At 39.8% G+C, this 22,941-nt stretch overlaps 1 protein-coding gene across 1 annotated transcript in view; it reads right to left on the bottom strand.

Moving 5' to 3' along the window:
• znf804b (zinc finger protein 804B) overlaps window positions 1–22,551 on the bottom strand; it is a 50,491-nt gene extending 27,940 nt beyond the window's left edge. The window contains exons 1-2 of the mRNA XM_014967355.2: window positions 21,756–22,551; window positions 21,372–21,625 (exon numbers count right to left, since the gene is read on the bottom strand). Coding sequence (XP_014822841.2) covers window positions 21,372–21,625; window positions 21,756–21,858 — 357 coding nt within the window. The 5' untranslated portion in view covers window positions 21,859–22,551. The remainder of the gene's footprint in view (window positions 1–21,371; window positions 21,626–21,755) is intronic.
• Between the last annotated feature and the right edge of the window lie 390 nt (window positions 22,552–22,941).

The following is a 22,941-nucleotide window of genomic DNA, read 5'->3' as shown; positions in this document are numbered from 1 at the left end:
AGCCAGGAGCATCGACAAACTGCGCCGCTTTCTAGCCGAAGTCGTAAATCTAGGATTTGTCGCAAGGCCTGACCAAACGATCACTCAGCAGGCAATCAAAATTTAATTCCCCGTCCATCACGCTTGCAAGGCCGTAGGAGCCACGGTGCCGACCTCACCACCCATCGCTGCCTTCATCCCCCTCTCTCTTTCTCCTCTCAACTCAATAGGGCTAACTTGTTTTCTCGGAGTTAATCATGCACTGGACAACCGAACTACCCTGTGACACATTTAAAATATGCCCACCACTCGACATGCATGCCCTGCTCTCTCCTGTCCCCATGTTCCTGCCATACTGAACACGGTTTGAGCCGACTGTTTGGCCTGAGTAGGACAAGTCAAGTTATTTTAATGGGAATAACTTGAAGAAAAACAAAGATACCTGAAGACATTTTAATTTACTGGGAGAAATGTGCTGGATAGATTTACGAAAGAAAGAATGTGTTTGCGCAAATCCCACGGCGACTCGACTGTGACCTTGCTCTGGCTGCGGCCTCTGTTTTCTCTTTAAAGTTTAAGTTCCTACCACTTATTCGCTGAAGTATGGTGGGACTAATGTAAGTTGGGTTGAACTTTGTGCTTTTCACTGGATTTTCTGAAGCTTGCAGCAAGGAGTCCACCTTTTGCCCTGACTTAACACAAATTCTCTAAAGGACTGGATGCGTAAGAAGAATCTTCGATGAACAGATTAGTAGTATTTGATCATCTATTATCCTTTCACTTTTTGTCTTTCCCATCACAAAACCTCCCATTCCCTCAGGTGTTTTTTCTTTCGTTTTCTACCACTTTTACCTTTTTATTATGTTGCGGATTCCTCCCATTCTCTGATTCGTATCCACTTTTCTCTTTAGAGCTCTAAAAGTACTTGTCAGTTATGTGTCCTTCCATCTGAGTGCCTATCGAGCCGCTCTTCGTTCATGGTAAATGTCACCTCAAGTATTAAACGTTTTCTCTCCCAGCTGGCAGATAAAAAAAGAGGTATATGGAGCATTCACTCTTGACATTTAAATTACATACACAATTGAAAACCCCTGCGAACAAACAGTAACAGGGATTTACAGCATTGTTGAGTTACCTCATTCTCCCGTCTGTCCAGAAAAGCCGCTCAAAGACAGCTTCAATAAGTGATCACAGTGTAGTCTGACAAATTGCATTGAAAAAGACTGCAGTGCTAGTTTGCAAACTTTTCAGGAAACATTAAGCACTTGAAGAGCTGTAAGATGACTCTGACTTTAATTCATTTTATTTCTCAATTTTACAAAAATGCTAATTGCTGCTCCATGTTTTGTTGAAGTGTGTTTCGCTGTGTTTTACTGGGGTTACTGGAGTAACACAAAGGAACTCTGTATTGTTTCAAAAATTTTACACATATATAAAAGTATTCCTTTACCCTGACCCCCCTAATAAAATCTAATGTAGCCATCTGCCTTCTGTGAAGGCCTTGGAGATTTGCTGGGAAACATTAGTGGACACACAGCATCATGAAGTCCAAGGTTGACAGATCAGTGATGACGTTAAGAACCACTTCAAACTTCACCAACTGCAAATATGCCAAGACTTGTTTGTCAAACTGTCTGGCTTTATTAGAAGAGCATTTAGCAGAGGCACAGACTAAATATCCATGGGAAATCTGGAAGGGTTTCAGAGATCCACGGCTTAGATGATATTATTAGTTGGATGCTCTATAAATCCAAACTTTATGGGAGAAAGACAAGAAAGTACGTTTAAAAATGTCACAAGCAACTGTATGGAAGAAGGCGCTCTAAACTGACCAGAAGGAAATGAAACATTTTAGTCACATGCAAAAAAGCCCATGTAGTTTAAAACTTCCTGGACATCAACCAGTAAACACTTTCCTCACTTAGAAAACTGTATATTGGTGGAAATATAGACAAGCTGGTCATAGTTGGTGGTGTAGATGGAAGTTGTATAATTATGTAACAATTTAAAGATATGAGCTATAAAATACACTGATGCTTAAGATACAACACAATATCTAAAAAAAAAAAAAAGTTAATATCTGCTTCTTCTTCTACCCAAAATAACAGAACCTAAATTTGAAATAACTTGGATCAAAAAGTCGATATCCGTTTCGCCCCTTTTTGCTGAGCAGGGGCTGCTTTTGAAGTTACTAGCACTTTTGTTCAGCTCACTGTTACCCACTTCAGTTTGCATTAGAGCTTTCCCAATATTCTCGAGTCCATTTCTCTTTTAAATGTTTCCATTAGGAGCTGAGATTATAACTAGCTCAAACCAATTACCTCTTTCACTGCGGTCCCTCTCAGCACTGGAACTTAAATCTTACAATGACATCAAACCTTCCATCAAACCAGTTCAACTTTGTTCCAGATGCAGTTCAGAAAATCATTAGTTTTTGATAATCATTTTGCTCAGTGACAAGGCTACCTGTGAAGAGCAAAAACAAGCCCATCACAACGCATTTCTCAGAACTTTGAGTTGTCCACAAATAGACGTTGCAGTCACTTATTTTACGAAGAAAAAACGGTTGGAAGTGTGATTACATCTGATTTTCCCTATGTAAAAACAAAGCTACTGAAAATGAAGTAAGTGAAAATGTACCCACAGCAGTTCTGGTCATATTTTAATTTGTTTGTTCAACTGGTATCTAGTAAATGCATACCTAAAAACCGTAGTTTGTCCCAATTAGTACTAATGCTATAATTATTGCCATTAGTTTTAGCAGTAGAAATATTTTTAATTACTTTCTTCTGACTAACAGATACGGGATGCGTTTCTCCATTGCATTATTGGACAGGATTCTGGTAGCTATTTTAGTGTCAATATGACAATATTAAAAATATAGTCACAGATCTTGTCACATCTAACTGGATCAGGTAAAATGCCTTGTGTTATTTTTTTGGATGCGTTCCCCAGTATAGATCGACCTTCAGATACAATGCTGACAGTACAATCTGGTAAGAGAGTGAATGCTGCAGACATTCAAGAAAAAGTTAATTAATTTAGCATTAGCTGTTAGGCAGCTACAGTGGGTGTTGGAAGCAAACAGCTACTGAATGTAGTGAGAATGCCTTTAAGTGGCTTTGCTTATGCAGTTATGTTGCCAGAATACAGCTATATTTTCTATGATTTAAATATATCCACCTTAGTTTCTCCAGCAGTGAGCTCTCTTTGTTCAAGTCTAAAAACATCTGAGTTTTCATTTCTTTTTAGAATCTCTATTAAGATAATAATGCAGACTAAATATTAAACAAAAAATATTGATTACTTCCTCCCCACAATTGCAAAGTTAGTTTCTGAAGCAGAACGAAAGTGAGCAAAGTAAACACAGCGCAGTTTGAGCTTTATGAGATTAGAGGAAAAGACAGGTTAAGAAGTAAAGGTAATCACTTTGTGACAGCCACAGCTTTCAAGAGCAGACCTAACACAAACGAAGATTACACACGGTTCTGTTACAGCCCATATAAGTCCCAGTAACTAGGAAACTAACAGGCGAGGGGCGAGGACGGATGAGAGCGAGCGATGGGTTGCTGATGCCGCTGAATTGAGGAATGATTGCTCCCTTTCAAGCTTTTATGATTGCAGATTCTTTTGAAGCCGTCGGGTGCGTTGCGGGTGAGCATTTGTGCCTGTGTGCTTGTTCTCTTTGTGTGGTTCATTTGTGCTCTATCAGGGGGATAACACAAGTGTGTCCAATAAAGGTGAGTGATCTTGTTCCAGGCAGATTGCACAAGTGCATGGGTGACTAATAACACCTCTGAAGAGGAAATTAACTGTTTGCAGGCACACATACGCAGACTGTATGAATTTTTGTCCCAACTTTGTAGGGCCTTTTTTTTTGTTTTTTTTTTTTGCTTTCCTGCTGTTCTGCTACTCGGTGGTGGATAGGATCTTGTGCTGTGCGCAGTTTTTCTCAGATCTAAATCTTCCTCTGTTCCCTGCCAGCCTTTCTTTTCCTGGATCCTTCACCATCGTTCTAACTTCTCGCCAACCGTCGGCATGGCAGCATTAGTATGTATGGCAGCGTAGCTCAGGGTTTAGAGGTTTATATCTCCTAATAGACAGAGATTTGTCCTGTCGCACTAACAGCCACATATAGCTTACAGCTCGACACGGGGGAGGAATGACTCTTTCCAGTCTGTGGGAGAAGAAGAGGCCATGAACATTTGTGTTTCTTTCTTATCTCGAAGGAGAAAGGTTCCTTCTTCGTTTAGACCAAACGCATTTGATGTTCTCCTTACCCACTTTCGCTGCTCTCTTTCTGTCTCACGTTTAATAAGATTGGATTAAGGTTGAAGAAACAGGGTAAGGAGATGAGGAAGGGATGAGAGCCTATTAAGCATGTGAGAGGTGAGATGACATTAGGCTGCACAGGCAGAGATTGAGGAGGAAGGCGTGTGTGTGTGCGACCAGATGTGCAGGCGTGCAACGGCGTGCGTGTGCAGCACATCTCCTGTATTTATCCCCATGGAAAGAAGGTAAGAATAGGGAGGAAGTGAGGCGTTTAGCGGTGGAGCGCTTTAATCAAGGGGCGAGCAATCCTGCATGACCCACTCTGTCATCCATTATTGATGCCTGCCTCAGCCTGGGCTGATGAATCATTAAGCCACTCATCAGGCCTGGGAATTCTGCCTCCTCCTCCTTTCTCGGCCGGTGACACTCATTTACATAAATCACACGCTGCTGTTTTTCACATGCCGCTGCATAAACGCAAACACTCACCCACATTCAGCTATGCATGCAAAGCTCGTAGATTTTTCTTTCATCGTTCTGTAAAAGGAGTAACTTCCACTTTTTCAAAAACGTACACACTGGCTGTCCTGCCTCGAAGTTAATATGGTACCTCTGAAAACTCATTGAAAGTGTGCATAGAGCCAAAATATTCAGCAACTAGTTCCAGACAAATAGAGCCACATGCTGAAACCACCTTATTCCTGTTTTAGTCTGGATGTAGGTTTAGGAAAGGTTTAGTCTTCTGGCACACAGAGATGGTCTACCATCTGACATAAAAACTTTGTCGAGTAAAGATTTACAACAGTATAAACCAAAACTAGTCAGGGTTTAAAACCAGCTGGATCATATGTGACAAAAGTACCCACTCTTATTAATACAAGTTAATAACAATTTCTTTATATTCTGTATAATCAAATGCATTAGCAACGTGTTCAGAAAAGGGCACTGCACTGCTGTATGTGTGTGAGTGTGTGTGTGTGAAAGATTTATGAACATATCAGTCATATTTTTTTGTGGTTATCTCTAACTCTTAAAGGCAAGGCGTCCATATAAAATTTTGAGGTCAGGTTCCAACATCTTCCACTTTTCCCCTTCATCATTTTTACCTTTACAATTAATCAGAATTTTGTTCTGATTAAGAACAAAATTCACTTCATATTTTAATCAATCAAATTATGCCAGTAGATTTGAAACATTTTTTTTCCTCTTTCAAAATTCAGCTTTACTGCTATTTTAATATCTCTCCCATCTGTACAGTAGTGGAAAACTACCAAGGGTGTTTTTGTTATAAAAAGAGGCCATGTTCACTAATCTCACTAAATCTTTAATATTTTTTGCAAATAAGAATAGACAGACATTAATGATTTTCTTTCACATTTATAGCTTTCAGATGCTATAATTACACTGAAAAACCAACAGTATATTCACTCTGATGAATGTTCTAAAAAGCGTTGACTCAGGGGAGCTGAATGCAAAGATTGTGGTTATATGACAACAAATTGCATAAAAACTAAAGAAGGGTTTTTGGCACTTTTGCATGAAAAGCACTTAGGTACTACAACATAATACACGAAGGTCAACATGCTACGATATATTTTTTTTTCCTGTTTCTCTTTAGATGGGACAAGTGTTGCATATGTAGAATTATATCATTTGTTAAATGAAAAGAGGCAGACAAAAGCAGAATCTTACAGACTTTGTGTTTATACTCCATGCCTCTGGGTTTTTGCAGAAGTGGAAAAGTAGGGAATCTCGGGTAAACTGATGAGTACCCATGCCATGCATATGCTTTTGCTCACAATCCACCCACACATTGCTTCTCATCTTTGTGCTATTTCTCTCCCTTTTCCCCCCCTTCCCTCCTGCCGATTCTATGTCTTCCCATTCTCTGTTATGACTAATCCTGTACCACAGGGTTAAGAATATACCTCACAGCAAGGGTAAGAAGGCCACCAAGCAGACTTGAGCAAAAAAAAAAAAAAAAAAAGAATCGCTGAAATGCAATCACTGCAAACATACATACACAAACAGACAGCAGAGTCAGGCACCCTGCCCATACAAAAAGAGTTTGCCAAGGACTGGTGGCTGGTAGCTGGAGGCTGCTTGCAGACCGCTGTGATCCTGCCATCCTGGCAGCATGCAGCCAGGACATTTCTGCACAGCGCTAACCTAAGCTGAGCTCTTGGCATCTTCAATCTGCTAAACATAGGAGCACTGCATCTCATGGTAATTGCAGCAGGTTGTTTTTTTTTTTTTTTTACCATGGCGGGTAATATGAAGACTGGTAGAAGCAAACAGCATGAATTATTAGTGTTATGTTGGCTCTCGAGGCTGGTGGAGGTAAAAAATTGTATAATTTGATTTATTTCTACTGAGGCATGACCAGCCCTTTGCCATCAGAATGTCCTAGTAGGTCCTATCTGCTTTGATACATGAAAATGAGCCCATGCTAGACCGAGTGTACGTGGTAACACATGCAATATCATAACGCAACATATAATTCTGCTCTGCTTGTGTTATTTCCTTTTTCCTCTTCAGTTTTAAATTAACTAAATAATATCGACTTAGATGCAAAGACATTTCTAACCGTAACCGTTATGCCCATTTTATTGCTGTGAATCCTTGAACCTCACTTTGACTTTCGCAGCACCTATTTTTACTCAGGGAAGTTGGTCAGAGGTCAGAAGGGAATATGAAGCATCCCGAGTACAAGAAAACGGCTGAAGCAGCAGAAACATAAAAGCTTCACTTCATGATTCAGCAAAATCCCCTGGAATAAATAAATGCATAAATTCGAAAGAACCTCTTATTCAGGAGGATTTCATGTGTTTATCTCATTATTTAACTTCTTAATGCATCAAGTATTTAACATGATCTCAGACTAGTTTATAAAACTGTCCTAAAACTTAAAAGATTATGTTGTGATTGTTTTGAAATGAGATTTTATAAAGCTATTTTCAAGTTATTAAAACGCTACCTCATGGTTTCTTGCGTTGCCAGGAATTTTGCTTCACCGTAATGTGGAAAAATGAAAAGCATTTTGTGAAACATCAAATCCTGTGTCATAAATTAAATATGTGTGTTGATGCCTCCCTGTGTGGAGAGAGACACAGAGAGAGAAAGAATTAGCTAAATTGATAAGAGAGTAGATATTCCCTACATTAAGGGACACCATGGTGACTAAATCTTCATCAGTGCAGACTGAGCGTCTATACAGCTTAACAGTACATTGTGTAAATATGTATTTTCTTATTGATCTGACATTTTTGTTGAGGGTAAGTACATTTTACTGCGGTGGAGCATAGGTGAACGCTTCTTATTTACATAATTTTAGCATTGCACAGCAACTTAAACTGAAAATATGCAGTATTCAATGGTTTAGCAGTGGATATGCGAGTTTCCACATTTAGTAAATAAGTAATTTCCATTTATTTATTTCCTGTGTGCGAGTTTTCCTGCATGCAGTAATACTTGCCACAACGGCCTCTTCTATCCAAGGCAAAGCAATGCAGAACATAAAAGCCTTGATGTTATGTCAACGAACTCGGTCTCAGAGAAGTAAAACTTGTTCATATGCATTAAAATTCCTTCACCGCTTTGATCTATAAATGCAGTGCCTGCTCAACTTCTCTCAGACACATTCATTTTTATAAATAATCCTCATGCACATCCAAAGTGGAAGAAAAATGTGATGTGAAGATTGAGCCGGGAAAGAAATCCAAGCTGCTTTATTCAGAAGGAGCCCCCCTCGGTCTCTGATAGGCTGGGAGTATTTCCTGGGCTCCTGCTCTGCCAGAAGGCACTGTGAGTCATCTCTCCTCCAGAGAAGAGATAATTAATTTGTCTGAGCTGCTCTTAACCCTGGCCTGGGTGTCAGCGGTGGTGGAGATATGCGGGCAGTGGAACCACACAGATGCAAATATGCGCAACGCACACACCTGGGCGTGCATGAAGGCACATCAAAATATGCAAGCTGTGGTTAATGGAGCTATAAATGCAATCTCCACGACCGTTACCATGTGAAGGCGTGACTCCAGATGGACTGAAAAGAGGAAGAAGAAGGAGCAGAATGGAGATGTGAAAATTGAGGTTATTGAAGAGCGGGAAAAACTGACCATCAAATAAAGCACACCCTGGCTTCCCTTTCATTCCTTCAAGGACTTTTCTGCAATATTGCTACTTCAATATTAGTCTCCTCACCCACACCCAAACAGCCATACTGTAGACGCACACACACACACAACACACACACACACGCACACACACCTACACATCCGCACAGACGATTCAAAGGCCTAAACAGCTGCACCTTTGACCTGCTAAAAAATGAATGGGCTTCAGAGATGAGATGAAAAGCGAAAGGAGAGAGCTGTGAGAGGTGTCAGAAGAAAGACGTGAGAGCAAAGGTTCTGGCTAGAGAAATGGAAGTGGAAAATTATAGATGATGACTGCAAATGATAGTTTGATAGAAAAGCAACAAAAAACGAAACATTTACACAGTTCAGGGTACTGGGACGAGAGGCTTCAAGAAAATAAAAGAACACAGACGCTCTTCAGAATTTTTTTATTACTTAATTTCAGTTGATTACTTAATTTTACGATATTCTCGATGCCATCAGATTTTTTGGGTCTGTGATTGTCTTTTGAGCAAGTCAGTTAATCTCTGCCTTAGTTTATGTTCCAGATGGTTCATCGAGCATCCCGTAATTATCAAACACTCACTAATTGTGTGCGAGTGTGTGTGTGTGTGTGTGTGTGTGTGTGTTTATGTGCTAGCGTGTCTCCAGGTGATTATCTGATGCTGTGATCACTAATGACCACACAGACAAACATCTGTCCTGAGGTGATGTGCAAAACGAGAGGTTGGCCATCTGCTGTGCCTGCCGCCAGCGTGCATGAGCAAGTGTTTTGTCAGCTCGTGTGTCGCTCAACGCACAGATCTAACACTGGAATGCACGCTTTGTAAAGTTTAGGTTGGATTATTTTGAAGAGGTTGACTGAAGCACTCCTCTATAATCAGTACCGATGGTGGGTGGCGTGCCCCCCGTCTGGAGGAAGAGGCGTTGCTGCAGGCTGAAAGCCGAGCGAGGTTCTGTCAAGGATGTCAGCAGAAAAATAAAACGCACTCATCTAAAATACATACGTTTTTAATTTGAAATTAAAATAAATTAATATGTAGGTAGAAGTTGGTTTTTGACCTTCCATCACTTACAGTGTCTACACTTATTATGACTATATTTATGATTTGCTAAGGTGTTACAGGCTTTTAAAGAGAGCCTGCACTCCCACCAGAAAGTCCCGTGTTTTGGAGGCAAGTTGAGAAGGAAAGGACCAAAATGGCAGCAGGATGTTTTCAGACGCACGGCGGGGAGTTGAATGCAGGATTTAAAGTTTGAAACTTACCGAGACTAAAGGAAAATCAGCATGGGACCCAGGACCAGAGCAACAGTAGAACCCAGCAGTGAGACAAAGAACCAAGAAGCTGAAATAATGTGAAGATCTAATGAGTAACATGGACACCAGGTGAGTACAGGCAACAGAAGGCAGAGCAGCAGGAAACTGTGGGAAGGATGAGTGACTAATTACAGGAAAATTTGAATGAAAGCACAGAGGATGTAACTAAGCAAACGCTAAAGGCTGACATTGTGAAAATAAACTAATACACATAGAAAAGATAGAAGAAAAACCGAAGAAACTCAACAAAAAGAGCCAAAAAAATAACTTGATCTACATGTAAACATGAGGGAGAGCTTAAACACAACTGTGAATCATGACAGAAAGGGCTTCAAAACATGGAGTGATAATAACCTGAATGTAGATTTTTAATTTTGGCTCGTGTTTGAATTGCTTAAATGGATTATTTTCACCTTTCTCGTCGATACATGTGCGGTTTTTAGCTGCCATGACTGCACTGACTTGGTGCTGTCAGTAATCAACTGTCCCACAAAGTTTATCCACAAAGCTCTGACATGTACTTCATGCAACTTCTAAAACTTTGAAGATGTTTGGACCTTTCATGATGAAATATTTAAATCAGCTGAGGCTGTCTTCACGTTTTCATGTCGAAAAATCCAGCCAACTCTCAGTCCTTCCAAACAAGTTTGCACGAACAAACTCTGTACCAATGCAAGTCAGTTTAACCCGTCATGAATATTTGTGGCCATTATGCAGCACCCTCCACTCACATTGGACCACGTGGGAGAGATATATGAAAAATCTCAAAACAGACTGGATAAAAAAAAAAAAAAATCTGCCAATAAACCATCATAATGTCCAAAAAAAAGTTAAAAAAAAAGTCATAAATGTTTTATATTTGAGCACATTTGTTCAGGAGGAGAGGACATGTTTTTTTTTTTTGTTTAGCAAAGTAGAGAAAAAAAATTAAATAACTTCTTGACACAAATTTATCTTGCCACCATGCACACTGAGGAGCAAAAGATAAATAATAAGCAAAGAAAAAGAAAAAAAAAAATCTTGTGAAGTCTAAGGTCACAAAAGTCTCACTAAGGATCAGATGCTGTCTACAAGGCAACTGGTTGCTAAGCAGTTATTCCATAATTAAAGTCTTTCCTGCTTAACCGTCACCAGCATAAACATAAACATGACATTTTCTGGACTCCACTGGGACTTTGACTGGATATTTTTGCTTTGCAGGCGAGGCTAAGATTGAACTCTTTGGTAACAGACATTCCAGAGGGGTCTGGCGTGAACATTCGATGAACATGTGGAACAGCACCTTTTGATTGCTGCTAAGTATGGTGGGGGATCTGTGTTGCTGTGGGCCTGCTTTGCTCCCATAGATCCTGAGAATCTTTCCAGAGTGCATGTCATCATAAGCTCTTTTAAATAGAGTGTATCCCCGACTATTTGCAGTTCAATGTTCTTTGACTCCAAATTATTTGAAGAAGCGACTTCTATTTTACTTGACACTGATTGGTTGTGTCCCCTAAAAGCAGAAATAAGGAAGCTCGTACATGTCAGCTGAGTTGGTTTCCGCTTAATGCATATTAAATTATATTGGGAGTTTGAACTATAAAAATTGACAGCTATGCATGTTATAAGCATTTTTAGAAGGGGTAAATTGATAAATTAGCTATAACGTTAGCGACCGTGAATATGTAATGTTTGCAGGATACCAGAGTAGCAACTACTGCAAGTTTATTTTTTCCACCAGAGTGATCAATAAAGCTGGCTATTAGAGTGCTTCCCTGGGAATATGCTGTGCACATGCAAAAATAAAACAGGTGACCACTATTTTGTATTCATAAAGCCACATTTCTCATCTTGAGACAGAAACTCCCTAGTAATGCATTGCATATTACAACCTCAATCTGCAAAAGGATAAATAAATTAAGAATATGCAGTTTGAACAGTGTGCACTGTTCAAACTGCAGTGGGTAAGAAAGTCATGCAAGAAATACTCTGTGCTTTGACAGATAATAACAAGTGGATGATCATAGCTGGATATACACAGATGTATATCAGCCTAAATAGGTAACTTTGTTTTACTATAGTAGATGTCTCTGATATAAAACAAGTGATGTAGAAAAAATATAATAAAATGCATCAAGATAACATGAAAGACGCGAGACTGTAGAGAAGACATTAAGAAAAGCAATTGTATAAAAGCTCCGTATATCTGATTAAAAAGGTATGCTTCTTCTTTGTAAAGAAATAAGGACTGAGAGTGTTAAAAAGAGAGGGAAATTAACTCCACTGTTGGAGAAAGGCTCCTTTGACAGTACAAATCCCCCTGGTCTGAGGAACTCCTTGTATTCTCTGGCTAGATGACCACAGATCCACAGAAGTGTGAATTTCCAACAAGTCAGAAAGATACTGGGGCGCTTGATCTCGGAAGGTTAACAATAACTTTAAAGCGATCGCCTAAAATGCACTGGTAACCTTGGAAAAATTGAAGAGAGATACGTTTTAATTTTTCCAATTAGGGGGTTCACCACAGATTGCCATCTGCTATGTGTTTACTATTTGCAACGGGGGGAGGGGGGTAGAGGGTATGACAGGTGGTTTGTCTGCTTGTCTTGTTGTCATAGTTTAAAATAATCAATTAAAAGTTGAAAAGGTAAATTTTTTTTAACATAATTAAAAGTCCTTTATAAACTAAGCTTTTTATAATTATTAACATTTTTATGTTGTAAGAACAAGTTCTGGCACGAATATTGCAATAACGACTAAGATATCTTCATCTATACTACAATTTCTGAACATTTCAAAAAACGTAGTAGTCAGAGTAGCTTTATATGAAGATCTTCCCAACTACGCTCATCTCCTGATACCCGATGCAAATTATTTGGGAGGGCCAAACAGAGTAAATATGAATCACAACACGAGTTTGACAACATTCTCAACAAAGCACTTTTAGAAAATATGGGATTAATTTAAAGCTACGTCAAATTAAGACTTTGGGCCTGCACACAATCCACAAGAACAAGAGTTTTCTGATTTTGCTTTAAGTTGCAGGACAGACAACAGTGAACGTACTTATCAAGATGTGTTATACCTTAGAAGAACTAAAGTGCATCGTATTGCTGAATTTGTCAGCAATACAAAAATAGACAAGGGAGCCAGCAGGGTCAGTTGTCCAGGGCCCACAGGAGAGGCTGGGACTCAGAACTGGGCTCTCCAACTATCAAATTAAATCAAGATTACTTTAATGATTCCCAGAGGGATTTTTTTTTTGTCAAAATAACAAAAACTATAGAAAAAGTACAAATAAGAGTAAAAAAAAGGGAAAGTAAAAGTAAGTACCAGAATGTAACACATATGCATTATACCATAGACAGTACAACACAATCAGCCAGATCTAATATCTCCCATCATTATGGGCCAGATTTGTTTTCCTCCAAAATAGGCCTGTTTGGAAATAAAAATGTAGCCTAATATTAATGCTACATCAACCTTTTTATTATTATTATTTTACGCATAATTGCCCTTGCAATTAGTAAGCATACCCTTGTGTGTGTGTGTGTGTGTGTGTGTGTGTGTGTGTCCCCCAAGTTGTATCAGCTACACTGTGACTTACGCAACATTTGACTCTGTGTTCATAAAGCTGCTCCACAAAAAGCTTGGTGTGCTGCTGGCAGAGAGGGGAAAACATCCAGCCTAAATCTGTCGCTCCATTCTGGGTCAGGCAGCCCCTCCATCACTTTGATATAAGTAAACGGTACCAGGTCTGTTACCAGAGGAACACACCTCAAGCCGCAGGTGCAGCCGATCTCCGGTTTGTTCTCCGATCCAGTTCCACCTGCAGACAGACCTCCCTCAACTCTGTCCTCTGTTGAATGTACCAATGAGCACTGTTTATAAGTATGATATAAATGCTGACTTTTTATGAACAAGGAGAAGAGTAGTCATTTCTCTTTTGTCTCCAAAAGAGAAACAAGCTCAGACTGATTTGCTAAGAACAGTACAAAACAGAATATCGACATAGACAAATTATACTTTTCCCTTTCAGTATATCAGTATGCTTAGAGGTGAGCATTGTTTTACAAAAATAAATATGGATTTGTTTATCAGTAAACCTTATACAGATCAACCACCATCTTTATAACAATCTCGATTCAAAAATACAACTATATATGGATGATGTTTAGGATGTTTGTACACCTAGCGTCTGCCTCAGGGCACGCTGTGTTGTTGCTGAGAGACTTGCAGGTTACATCACCTCAAACAGCAACTTTATTTTCAAAAGTTATATAACGAAGCACAAACAGTTAGAAAACTTTGTAAACCAGAGTGAAAATATACTAAAATAGAAAGCAAAGCGAAAAAAAAAAAAAAAAGCTGACAAGAAGTAAGCAAAGGGAAAACAATTGGAGCAACAGCACCTCTCTGGGGGAACCAGTTCACTTATCAAGCAGAGGTTATTATGCGATGAGGCACTAATTAATTCATTAGTTAAATGAAATGCCAATAAAAGCTTGAGAGGGTTTTAATACCGATGCCAACTGTCGTTCCCCCCCCCCCATCCTTGCCCTTTCCCCTCCTCTCTCTCATCATCCCCTCTCACCCATCTGTCCAAATTATCCACCTTTCTCCCCAACACACACTTGCTTACATGCCATCTCCAAAGCGCTGAGTGTGTGCGGTGATGGAGGACATTAGCCGCGATCAGCAGGAGCACTTTGCAGCGGTCAGCAGGAACGGCGCAGTCACACAGGACTTTAGCATTCAGTAGCACTTACCTGCGCTCTCTCAATCTGTTCCTCCATGGCCCTCTGGCCAAGTTGGTGAGCATGTAAGTGCATTGCCATTAGCCTTTATAAATGTGAGGTGGTGCGGCATTACAGGTGTTGACTGTGAAACAGTAACTACTCATTATTTAGCAGCTGTCTCTGGGCTTTTATGGTTTAAACATTTTCTACCTTTTAAGTCAAGACTTTTTCACTTTGTCGCTAACAGGAGGAAGACTTAATGAATGTCCAGGTTTTCTGCTGAGAGCTTTTTTTTTTGATACTGATCCTCAATCACTCATGATTATGATTTTAATTAAAAGTGGCAATTAGATGCTCAGACTGCCATCCCAAATGGCCCTCTAGTTGGCTCTGCTTGTTTCCGCTCCTTCATAAGTGGCCTGATATTTGTAGCTTGCAACATGACTCACTCTGAACATTGTAGTCTCTTTTGCTGCTGAATAGTTTTTTTTCAAGGTAATTGTTTAGGGCATATGTTCAAATGAAGCCTTATTTACATAAACATTGCTTAGCTCCCTCTGGAGCCAATAAGAACACAACAGAGAAATGCAGAGGGGGAGACACACACAAACACACGCGTACACACACAAGCCCCATTTCCACTCGCTTTGACACTGTATGACATTCTGAGTTGAAACTCTTCAAGCAGTTGTAGTAAAATGTACATCAAACAGGTCTGGGGTGGAAGGGTGGACACAAGGCATGCTAATAGGGAGTCTGGTCTTCATTTGACTGAAAAAAACCGACATGGTTTGTTAGGGTTTCGTATGCAGAAAAGCATCCATAAAACTATGTGGTTATTATTTGACCAGACAGCTCTCAAAGAAATACACCAATTCAATCTTTTGACTGCAAAATGCCTAGTGGGAGCACATAGTGTGTTTAAAATAAGAATATGACTGTAAGCATGTAAAAGCTGCGATCACTTTGTTTATGTCTGAGCTTATTGTCGAAATGACAAGCCGTAGTCCAGGTGGAAGCGTCACGCCAACCTAAACGTCTCATTTAAGTTTCTGGAGAAAAACTTTAAACTACTTTAAGACACTTTGGTGATTACAAACAGTTACTTCTAAAAGATCTGTTGATTCATAAATCATGTTAATCTCTAGCAAAAGCATTATTTAAATGCCCTTCTATTGGCATTGTTTTTGGTTACACCAAATTTAAAAATTAGACCTCGATGGCTAGATTTGATTACTGATTTCTGCCATTAAACGGAAACTAATTCAAAATAAAACTGTCTAATTACCCATTGGCTTTGGCTACACTGAAAACAGACACAATTTTCCCTCCCACTTTCTAAAGTTAAATCAGACTTTTCCTGCTTTAGGTCAGATAGAAAAATGACTTATTTGCGTAATGCCACAAAAAAGAGACGGGGAAACTGAAGAGACCTTTAAATAAAAGTGCTTAGTATTTTGTATTATTGCCTTTTAAACATTTTATAAGTGTTGTTTTGGGTGTCCTTCCACACAGTTTCTAATAGTTTGCTGGTATTTTGACCCATTCCCTCTAACAGAACTATTTTATATGGCACAACTACTATTTTTCCAGAGGGACTCCTGGGCATTCCCAAGTCAATCTTGAGTCATAATCTTTAGTTAAGTGCTTGAAGCCTCGTCTGTGTGGGACATTTCAGAAACACCTCTGCCTGGAGATGTCGCAAAAAACATCCTTATAAGGTGCCTAAACCACTTTGATTGGGTTATATAAATACATCTCTTTTCTGAGCGCCACCATAATAGCTCTCCTTGAGGCAGCGAGCTCTCAACTTGGATATGGCAGAAAATCTTCACATCACAGACTTAGAGACATCGATTCATCTTTAGGACAGAAAGGTGTGCTTATCCTTGATGGACCACTTCATCAAATCTAATCAGTAATAATATCTAAGGTCATGCGGACAACACTTTTCAGAGTTGACGCTTTAACTGAGTGAAGAATACTTCAAAGTTAGACCTTTTCAGCTGTCAGGTGTTTAAAAATGAAGTCAGAGAAAAACAGAAAGGTGAATGGGAAAAATCATCATGATATTTGCACACCTTTCAACACTTCTAATACACACTGGAACACACACACCTGTGGATTTTAGCCAAATGCATTTCTCCATTTATGCCACCAAAGGGCATCATAGCCTAATATAGGAAAAATTTAAAAAAAAAAGCTCATTACATTCAAATTAATTAAATATTCAGTGAATTGCTGGCTATTTAAATCTTCTAAATAAATTCAAAATATTAGCTTAGAATGCAATTCCTCCACCATATTTTATCTGTTATGAAACATAGAGCACCTTTGTCCATTTTGGTGGCTAAGACCTTCTGTGCTGCTTTAGCTCCACAATTCTTGATGTAAACATGACTGGTGACTTATGACAACAAAACATTGAAAGTTATGAGTTCAACTGACAACAGCATATCATCTGTGAAGAAACAATTGGCTTAGTTTCCATCGACACTGACTTGAGCTGAATGTGATAATTATGTGTGACAATTGCAGAGAGCCTTGATGTCTGAAGAAATGTTCAATATTCTAAACCATTTGCTGCTGGTAATTGTTCCCATTTTTAGCGAGAAAAAGTGGGTTTTGTCTCGGAAGAAAGGGTCCAAAGAGAGAATGGTGACAAAAAATGGCTGGCTGCATATCAGGTTGGATCTGTCTGAAATTAGCAATCCATTGGACCTGAAACAATTCCCTCTTCCAACACCTTTTTTCTCTACTATCGCCTCCTGTCGTCCATTAATGCCGACGCCAATAACAAAGAAATCCTTTAAAGTGTTAATGAGAGTTTGAAGAATGACTCGCTACTGATGATTAGGTGATAATACACATACAGAATCCAAAATTTAGACACGTTGCGCAAACCTAGAATAATTACTAATTAGTGGTGATAAAGCAGTCATGAGCAAAAAAAAAAACTTGCCCTTGACACCAAAGAGCACACTCCAGGGAGGGTAACTAAATAACATAACAGAGCACTTTTAACATACACAAGAGAATATGTCCTGGAGTTGGAAAATGGCTGATGTTCAGCACTTATTAGTGTCCAGTATTGTTTTTGTTTTTTTGTTTTTTTTTTCATTCTGCAATATCTTATCAAAAATACATGAAGTTATCCTTGACAAATCCCAGATGTGAGACTTCAACAAATCAGAGAGCAACTGTCTGTTGTAGCATTTTCCAGAATTGGAGCCACGGCGGCAAAAAAGACGCTACTCAGCACGTTTAGCCGCCGTGAAAAGATGCATTAAAATCACTCCTCCTCACTTCACCTAAAACAAGGGGTCACTTTTCGACTGCTCGACCACAAGCACAGACTGTTCATCATGTTGACAGGTTCATATATCGCACCTTGTCTACGCTAATACAGATAAATCTGAAAGCATCTTTTTCTCTTCTACCTTTTGACCTTCCATACCTACCGATCCGGCATTTTACAAATAGGGAAACTTCCCTTATTTACATTTTTGCTTCATTAGCTCTGACAGGTCTTTTGATGTTTCCTAAAACAAATAACACCTGGAAAACACAGAGTGAGCAATTTGTATGAGACGTGGCTTAAATTTGTATTTTCATTCAAAGGTCAAATACAGTTGAGCCTGCAATACCCTTGAAGGATGTCAGCATTTTTGTCGAGCAAAGCAAAGCAAGGTCAGGCCTTGAACAGAGAATCTTTAGATCCACAGCTCCTTTAAGTATCGCACGTCAGTGGTTTTGCTTGATCGCCACTTTTACGTCTTGTGTTTTCTATCTAACAATTTACACTCTTCACAATGAAAATATTTTGCACACAAGTTAAAAACAATCAAAGGTTGTCAATATGAAATCCCCTTTTGCCAGCCTTTGCTAAGATTTTGTTTTCTTAACTAATTTTTGGGACATTTTAAAAATTTGTTCTTGAAAAGTCAGAGATTTGGAATAACTCTCATTGCTCTTTGAATAACTAATGGCCACTTTGGTTTTTAAATTGTGTATAAGAAAAAAAAAAGCAATAAAGATATTTCTCTGGGTTAGCTGAGAGAGTTTCCTGTAAGTTTTGCAAATGTTGACATGTTAGAACTATCAACTTTAATTTATTTCAGTAGGAACTGAAAGCAAGAGCAGGAAATCCAGTCAGAGATCATGGGGAAATGGATGAAGCTAAATACTGGGCAAACATTGCGGAAGACCTTAAGGCTTAACACAAACAAACTTTCATCTTCCAGCAGGAAAACAACTCTAAACATACGGTGCAGTACAGTCAAAGCAACTTTTAGAATGGTTTCATCAAAGAACTATTTTGTGCTAGAATGGTCTAGTCAAAGAACCTGTGGCAAAACTTGATATCTGATGTTTACAACCCTTTCCGACAAACATTTTAGCATCATAATCCCCTCGAAAGAGGAAGGCTTTGTTAACTGATTGATGTAAATACAATGTTTAATGTCTACTCTGTATACAGTGTTGGACATAATGATCTAGTGACACTTTCAGAAATTGAATGCCATAGGCCTTGTAAATGTAAACCTTCCTGTTTTGCTGCAACTGAGCACAGATTTGACAAAAACTGTGGCACATTTTAAGGGAATCCTCATCTCAGAGATGCACCGAGAAGCTTCAAACAACTTTTCCATAAACTTGGGAATTAGCAAACTGTTTGAAAACTTTGCATCCTCCTCTAAATTTAGATGTGCCACTGAGCCACAAGTGTTTAGAAATTTGACTTTCTCTGATAAATTAGGCAGAGAGGAGGCACTGTTGCAGGAGCAGCCAAAAAAAAAAGAAGCTTTTGATGTTTTTCCAGTAGATGAAGGAGCCCTGAGACAGGTGATAGGAATGATGAAATTCAAACACGGGCCCTAATTTGCAGAAAGTGAGATATGCACTGTGCAGTGTGCATCTAAAGACTTGATATGCACCGATGGTCTAACTAGATATCGTTTTCTCGCTTTTACGCGCGCGTGTGTGTGTGTGTGTGTGTGTGTTTGAGAGAGTGTGTTAAAGTTTGCCGGGATGGTTGTGAATGTGACTTATTGGCGTGTCTCTCCGTCAGTCTGACTGCGTCTGCACCGCTCGCCTCATTCCCATCACACAGTCAGTGCGGGCAGAACATGACAGACTGGTAATAACTCGAGTGTTCACGCACATACTCGTGCACACGCGCAGTTACACACATACCAGCTGCTTCTTTCCTCCTTTCTCATCAAACTTGTCATCAGCTGTGCCAGTTTGTCTCATCTCACATTAAGAGCTCATGAATAATATGTGATTACCCAGGACCCTCCGAGAAGCTCCTGGATCTACTTGTGACGTACCCAGATACATTCACGCAAACACGCAACTCACCTAAATATACACGGTTCAAAATATCTTGCTATTTTTTTGGGGGGGTGGGGGTGGGGGGGGTTGGAGGTTTCCTTCTTTTGGGCTTTACTTCTCCAGATTTACACCACAGACCACAGATTTGCACGCTGGACACAGTCAAGTTTGGTGGCTAATATTTCCCGTCGACACAAAAAAAGAGTTTCTTTCTTGCACACACTCGACAAACAATGCAGACCAAAACAATAGACTAGAGGTAATTAGGCCTATTTTTGTCTTCTCAACTCATTTCCTCCTCACAGAAGTAATGTGATTTGACTCATTTAATTCCCAAAGGAGAGGAAAAGGACTGTAGCGGACAATGGCTTCATGCTTGACTACACGATTTTTCCTCTTTTTGAAATAAAAAATATTCCAGTCTTCTGCCTTCCACCCAAAGGACGGGTGGAGGGGGGAAAAAAAAAGAGGAAAAATGCTATTTTATTGCTCAGGAAAAGAAATTATCACTGTGCACAAAAAAATATTCTCATTTACCCTGCAGCTGTATTAGAGTGTTACTGGGTCTGATGAGCTTTTTATTCTTATTTTTATCTCTCCTACCTTCAGGTAACTTTAGGAGTTTCTTGTGAGGACACCCTGGTGGGGTTCCTGCAACTTTTTTTTTTTTTTTTTTTACATCAAAATTGCATACTTTTTCCTCATCTTTTTTCTTTGTTTCTTAGCAGACTTTGCATTATGAAGTCTGTTTTTTTTTTTACAGCAGTCTCTGTAAATCCCCATTATTGTTCATATTTAAGAACAATACGAGTGTCAAAAAGTAACCTGAACTGACTTAATAAATTTGACTTAACTTGTAGAATAACTAGGTAAAAATAAGTTACGCTAATGGTTTTCAATCCATAATTTCTGTGCTACAATGCGTAAGCTACGTAATTTCAATGCTTTCTCATAGTATATCTCAAAAAAGTTACTGGGTTTCAGCTAACTATCAAAATCCAACTATTCAGGCAAAACTTGGATAATCAGTTTTGTTTATGACAAAGAAACTTTGGGTTGAATTCTAAAATAATAATAATAATAATAATAATAATAATAATAATAATAATAATAATAATAATAATAATAATACATATTTCTTTTTGAATGACCAGCCCAATTTTAAAAGTAGGAAAGTGCTTATGAAAATAAAAATAGATGGAAGAAGCAATGAAGAAACAAAAGTGCAAACTTAATATGTAACTAAATGTAATTGAAGTACTACTATGGTCTGAGTTCTGGATATCTTTTTAAATGGAGGCGAAATTGTATTGAATTGAACTTGCAAGTTGTGAAATACAGAACTTGTAAGGACGTATAGACAGCACCTTTAGATAACGGGACAGGGCACAAAGTCAGAAGAACAATTACCTTTACATTTTTCCCCCCTCAATGCATTTCAATCCATGAAACTTCCATCTCTCAGCCCTCCAATTTAAGAAAAGTCAGAAGATGGCCTCACTTACTTACTCTAGAGTACTTTACATGCCCAAGTAGTGAAAAAAAAAAAGTTTCCCCACAAACAAGACTATAAAACATGCACATTTCCCTCCACTCAGCATGCTCTCCTACCGGTGAGTCACTGCTTCCAGTTGGACAGAGTGGTCCTCTGAAGACACCCTTGACTCGCCGAAAGTGTCCATTGCTCAGGTGAGTGGAGCTGATAACCAGGTAGTAACACGCACTACACGCCATCCCGGGGGAATCTCGAGGCTTGGGGCCCATTAAACGAGTGGGAGTCGGTTCCTCCTCCACCGATCTGAGATGCGGACGATGCCCGGTCCTGCCCGGGGGTGCTGCAGGTGTGAACGTCTCACTCCAGTTTTCTGATGAGAAGTGAAAAACGTGGGGCATGATAGCGTTCTGTGGGATAGCTGCCTCTACTCCTCGAAGAAGAGGGGCATAAACGGAATAGATTAAAAAAAAACCCCAAAAAACCAGGATGTCTTTACTTACCAAACTCTTCCGCTGGAGTCTGCGTTTGGCATGCTGTCCGTCGGTCAGGCTGGAATAAATGGGTGAGCGCCTGTGGAGTGCCAGAGGAAAGAGATGGATTCATCCAGGCACACAAACACACACACGCACACACACACTCGCTCTCTCCTCTTCAACCCTCCTCTTGCCTCCTCATGCCCACTCCACTGTCCAGTCCAGTAAAGTGTAGCCTATAGCTGCGACAGCTCGCAAGTCGGACTTCTCAGTGAGGAGAGAAAACAAGGGAAGCAGAGACTCTCCGCAGGTGCGCATTCTTAAATTCCACGCACATCGAAAAGCGAAGAACGCTGAAAAAAAAATAAATAAATAAAAAATATCTCATAGCCTACTTGTCTAATTCCCCTCTGTATTGATTGGCTTCACAATCAGGTGTCTTGTGAACGAAAATCTGCGGTGCGCGGCGGGAGGGACGGTAAATCCATCCAGAGGAACAGCCTGGTAGTTATTATCGGGCTGCCGCGCAGGCAGGTTGAAGTGGTTCATTCTTTCTCCAAAACACACACGCACACACTCCTTCTCACCATCTCTCTCTTTCTCTGTTTCTCTCTCTCTCCCATTTCTCTCTCCAGCCAGTGTGTGTGTGTGTGTGTTTGTGCTGCTCTGGACCTGATTCCTTTCTGCTGTATAATATACAGCCCCAGTTGAAGCGTGGGTCTGGGATAGAGGGGGATCACTCGGCTCCACGTTGTGCTTGAGTAACTCTCAAACACACCTCCTTGCACACGCCAATTTCTTCCACCAGTATGTTTTCATCACGCCCCCCCCCCCCCAACCCCCACCATTGCTTACCATCGCTCGCGCACAAAGAAACTTTTCTCGCCGACATCATCTTAGTGTGTGGCATTCTTCCCCCCCTTATCGGAGTTTGATGCCCTCAATCAAAGCAAACGCGTCACACTGTTTGGGCTACATCCCCGGACTGAGGAGAGGGTGGAGACAGGGTTCGCTTTGCTGCAGCCTTAGTGATGATAAAAGGGTCTTTTTTTTTATCTTTTTTTTTTTTTTTTTCGAGCGGGTTGTGTCAAAGAGCAGCTCGGAACCAGCTGCAGATGAGTCTGGCAAGCTGTCTCGGAGACGGAGATGCATGGCGCTGTTCACCCCAACGTGGTTCTGAAACCGTTCTGCGTGTCACACCCTGCAATTTCAG

The sequence above is a fragment of the Poecilia mexicana genome, unplaced genomic scaffold, assembly GCF_051168715.1.
Source record: "Poecilia mexicana isolate PSO_F unplaced genomic scaffold, ASM5116871v1 scaffold_16, whole genome shotgun sequence".
NCBI lineage: Eukaryota > Metazoa > Chordata > Actinopteri > Cyprinodontiformes > Poeciliidae > Poecilia > Poecilia mexicana.
The sequence above is the reverse complement of the archived record's forward strand: the minus strand, read 5'-3'. Positions and strand labels throughout refer to the sequence as shown.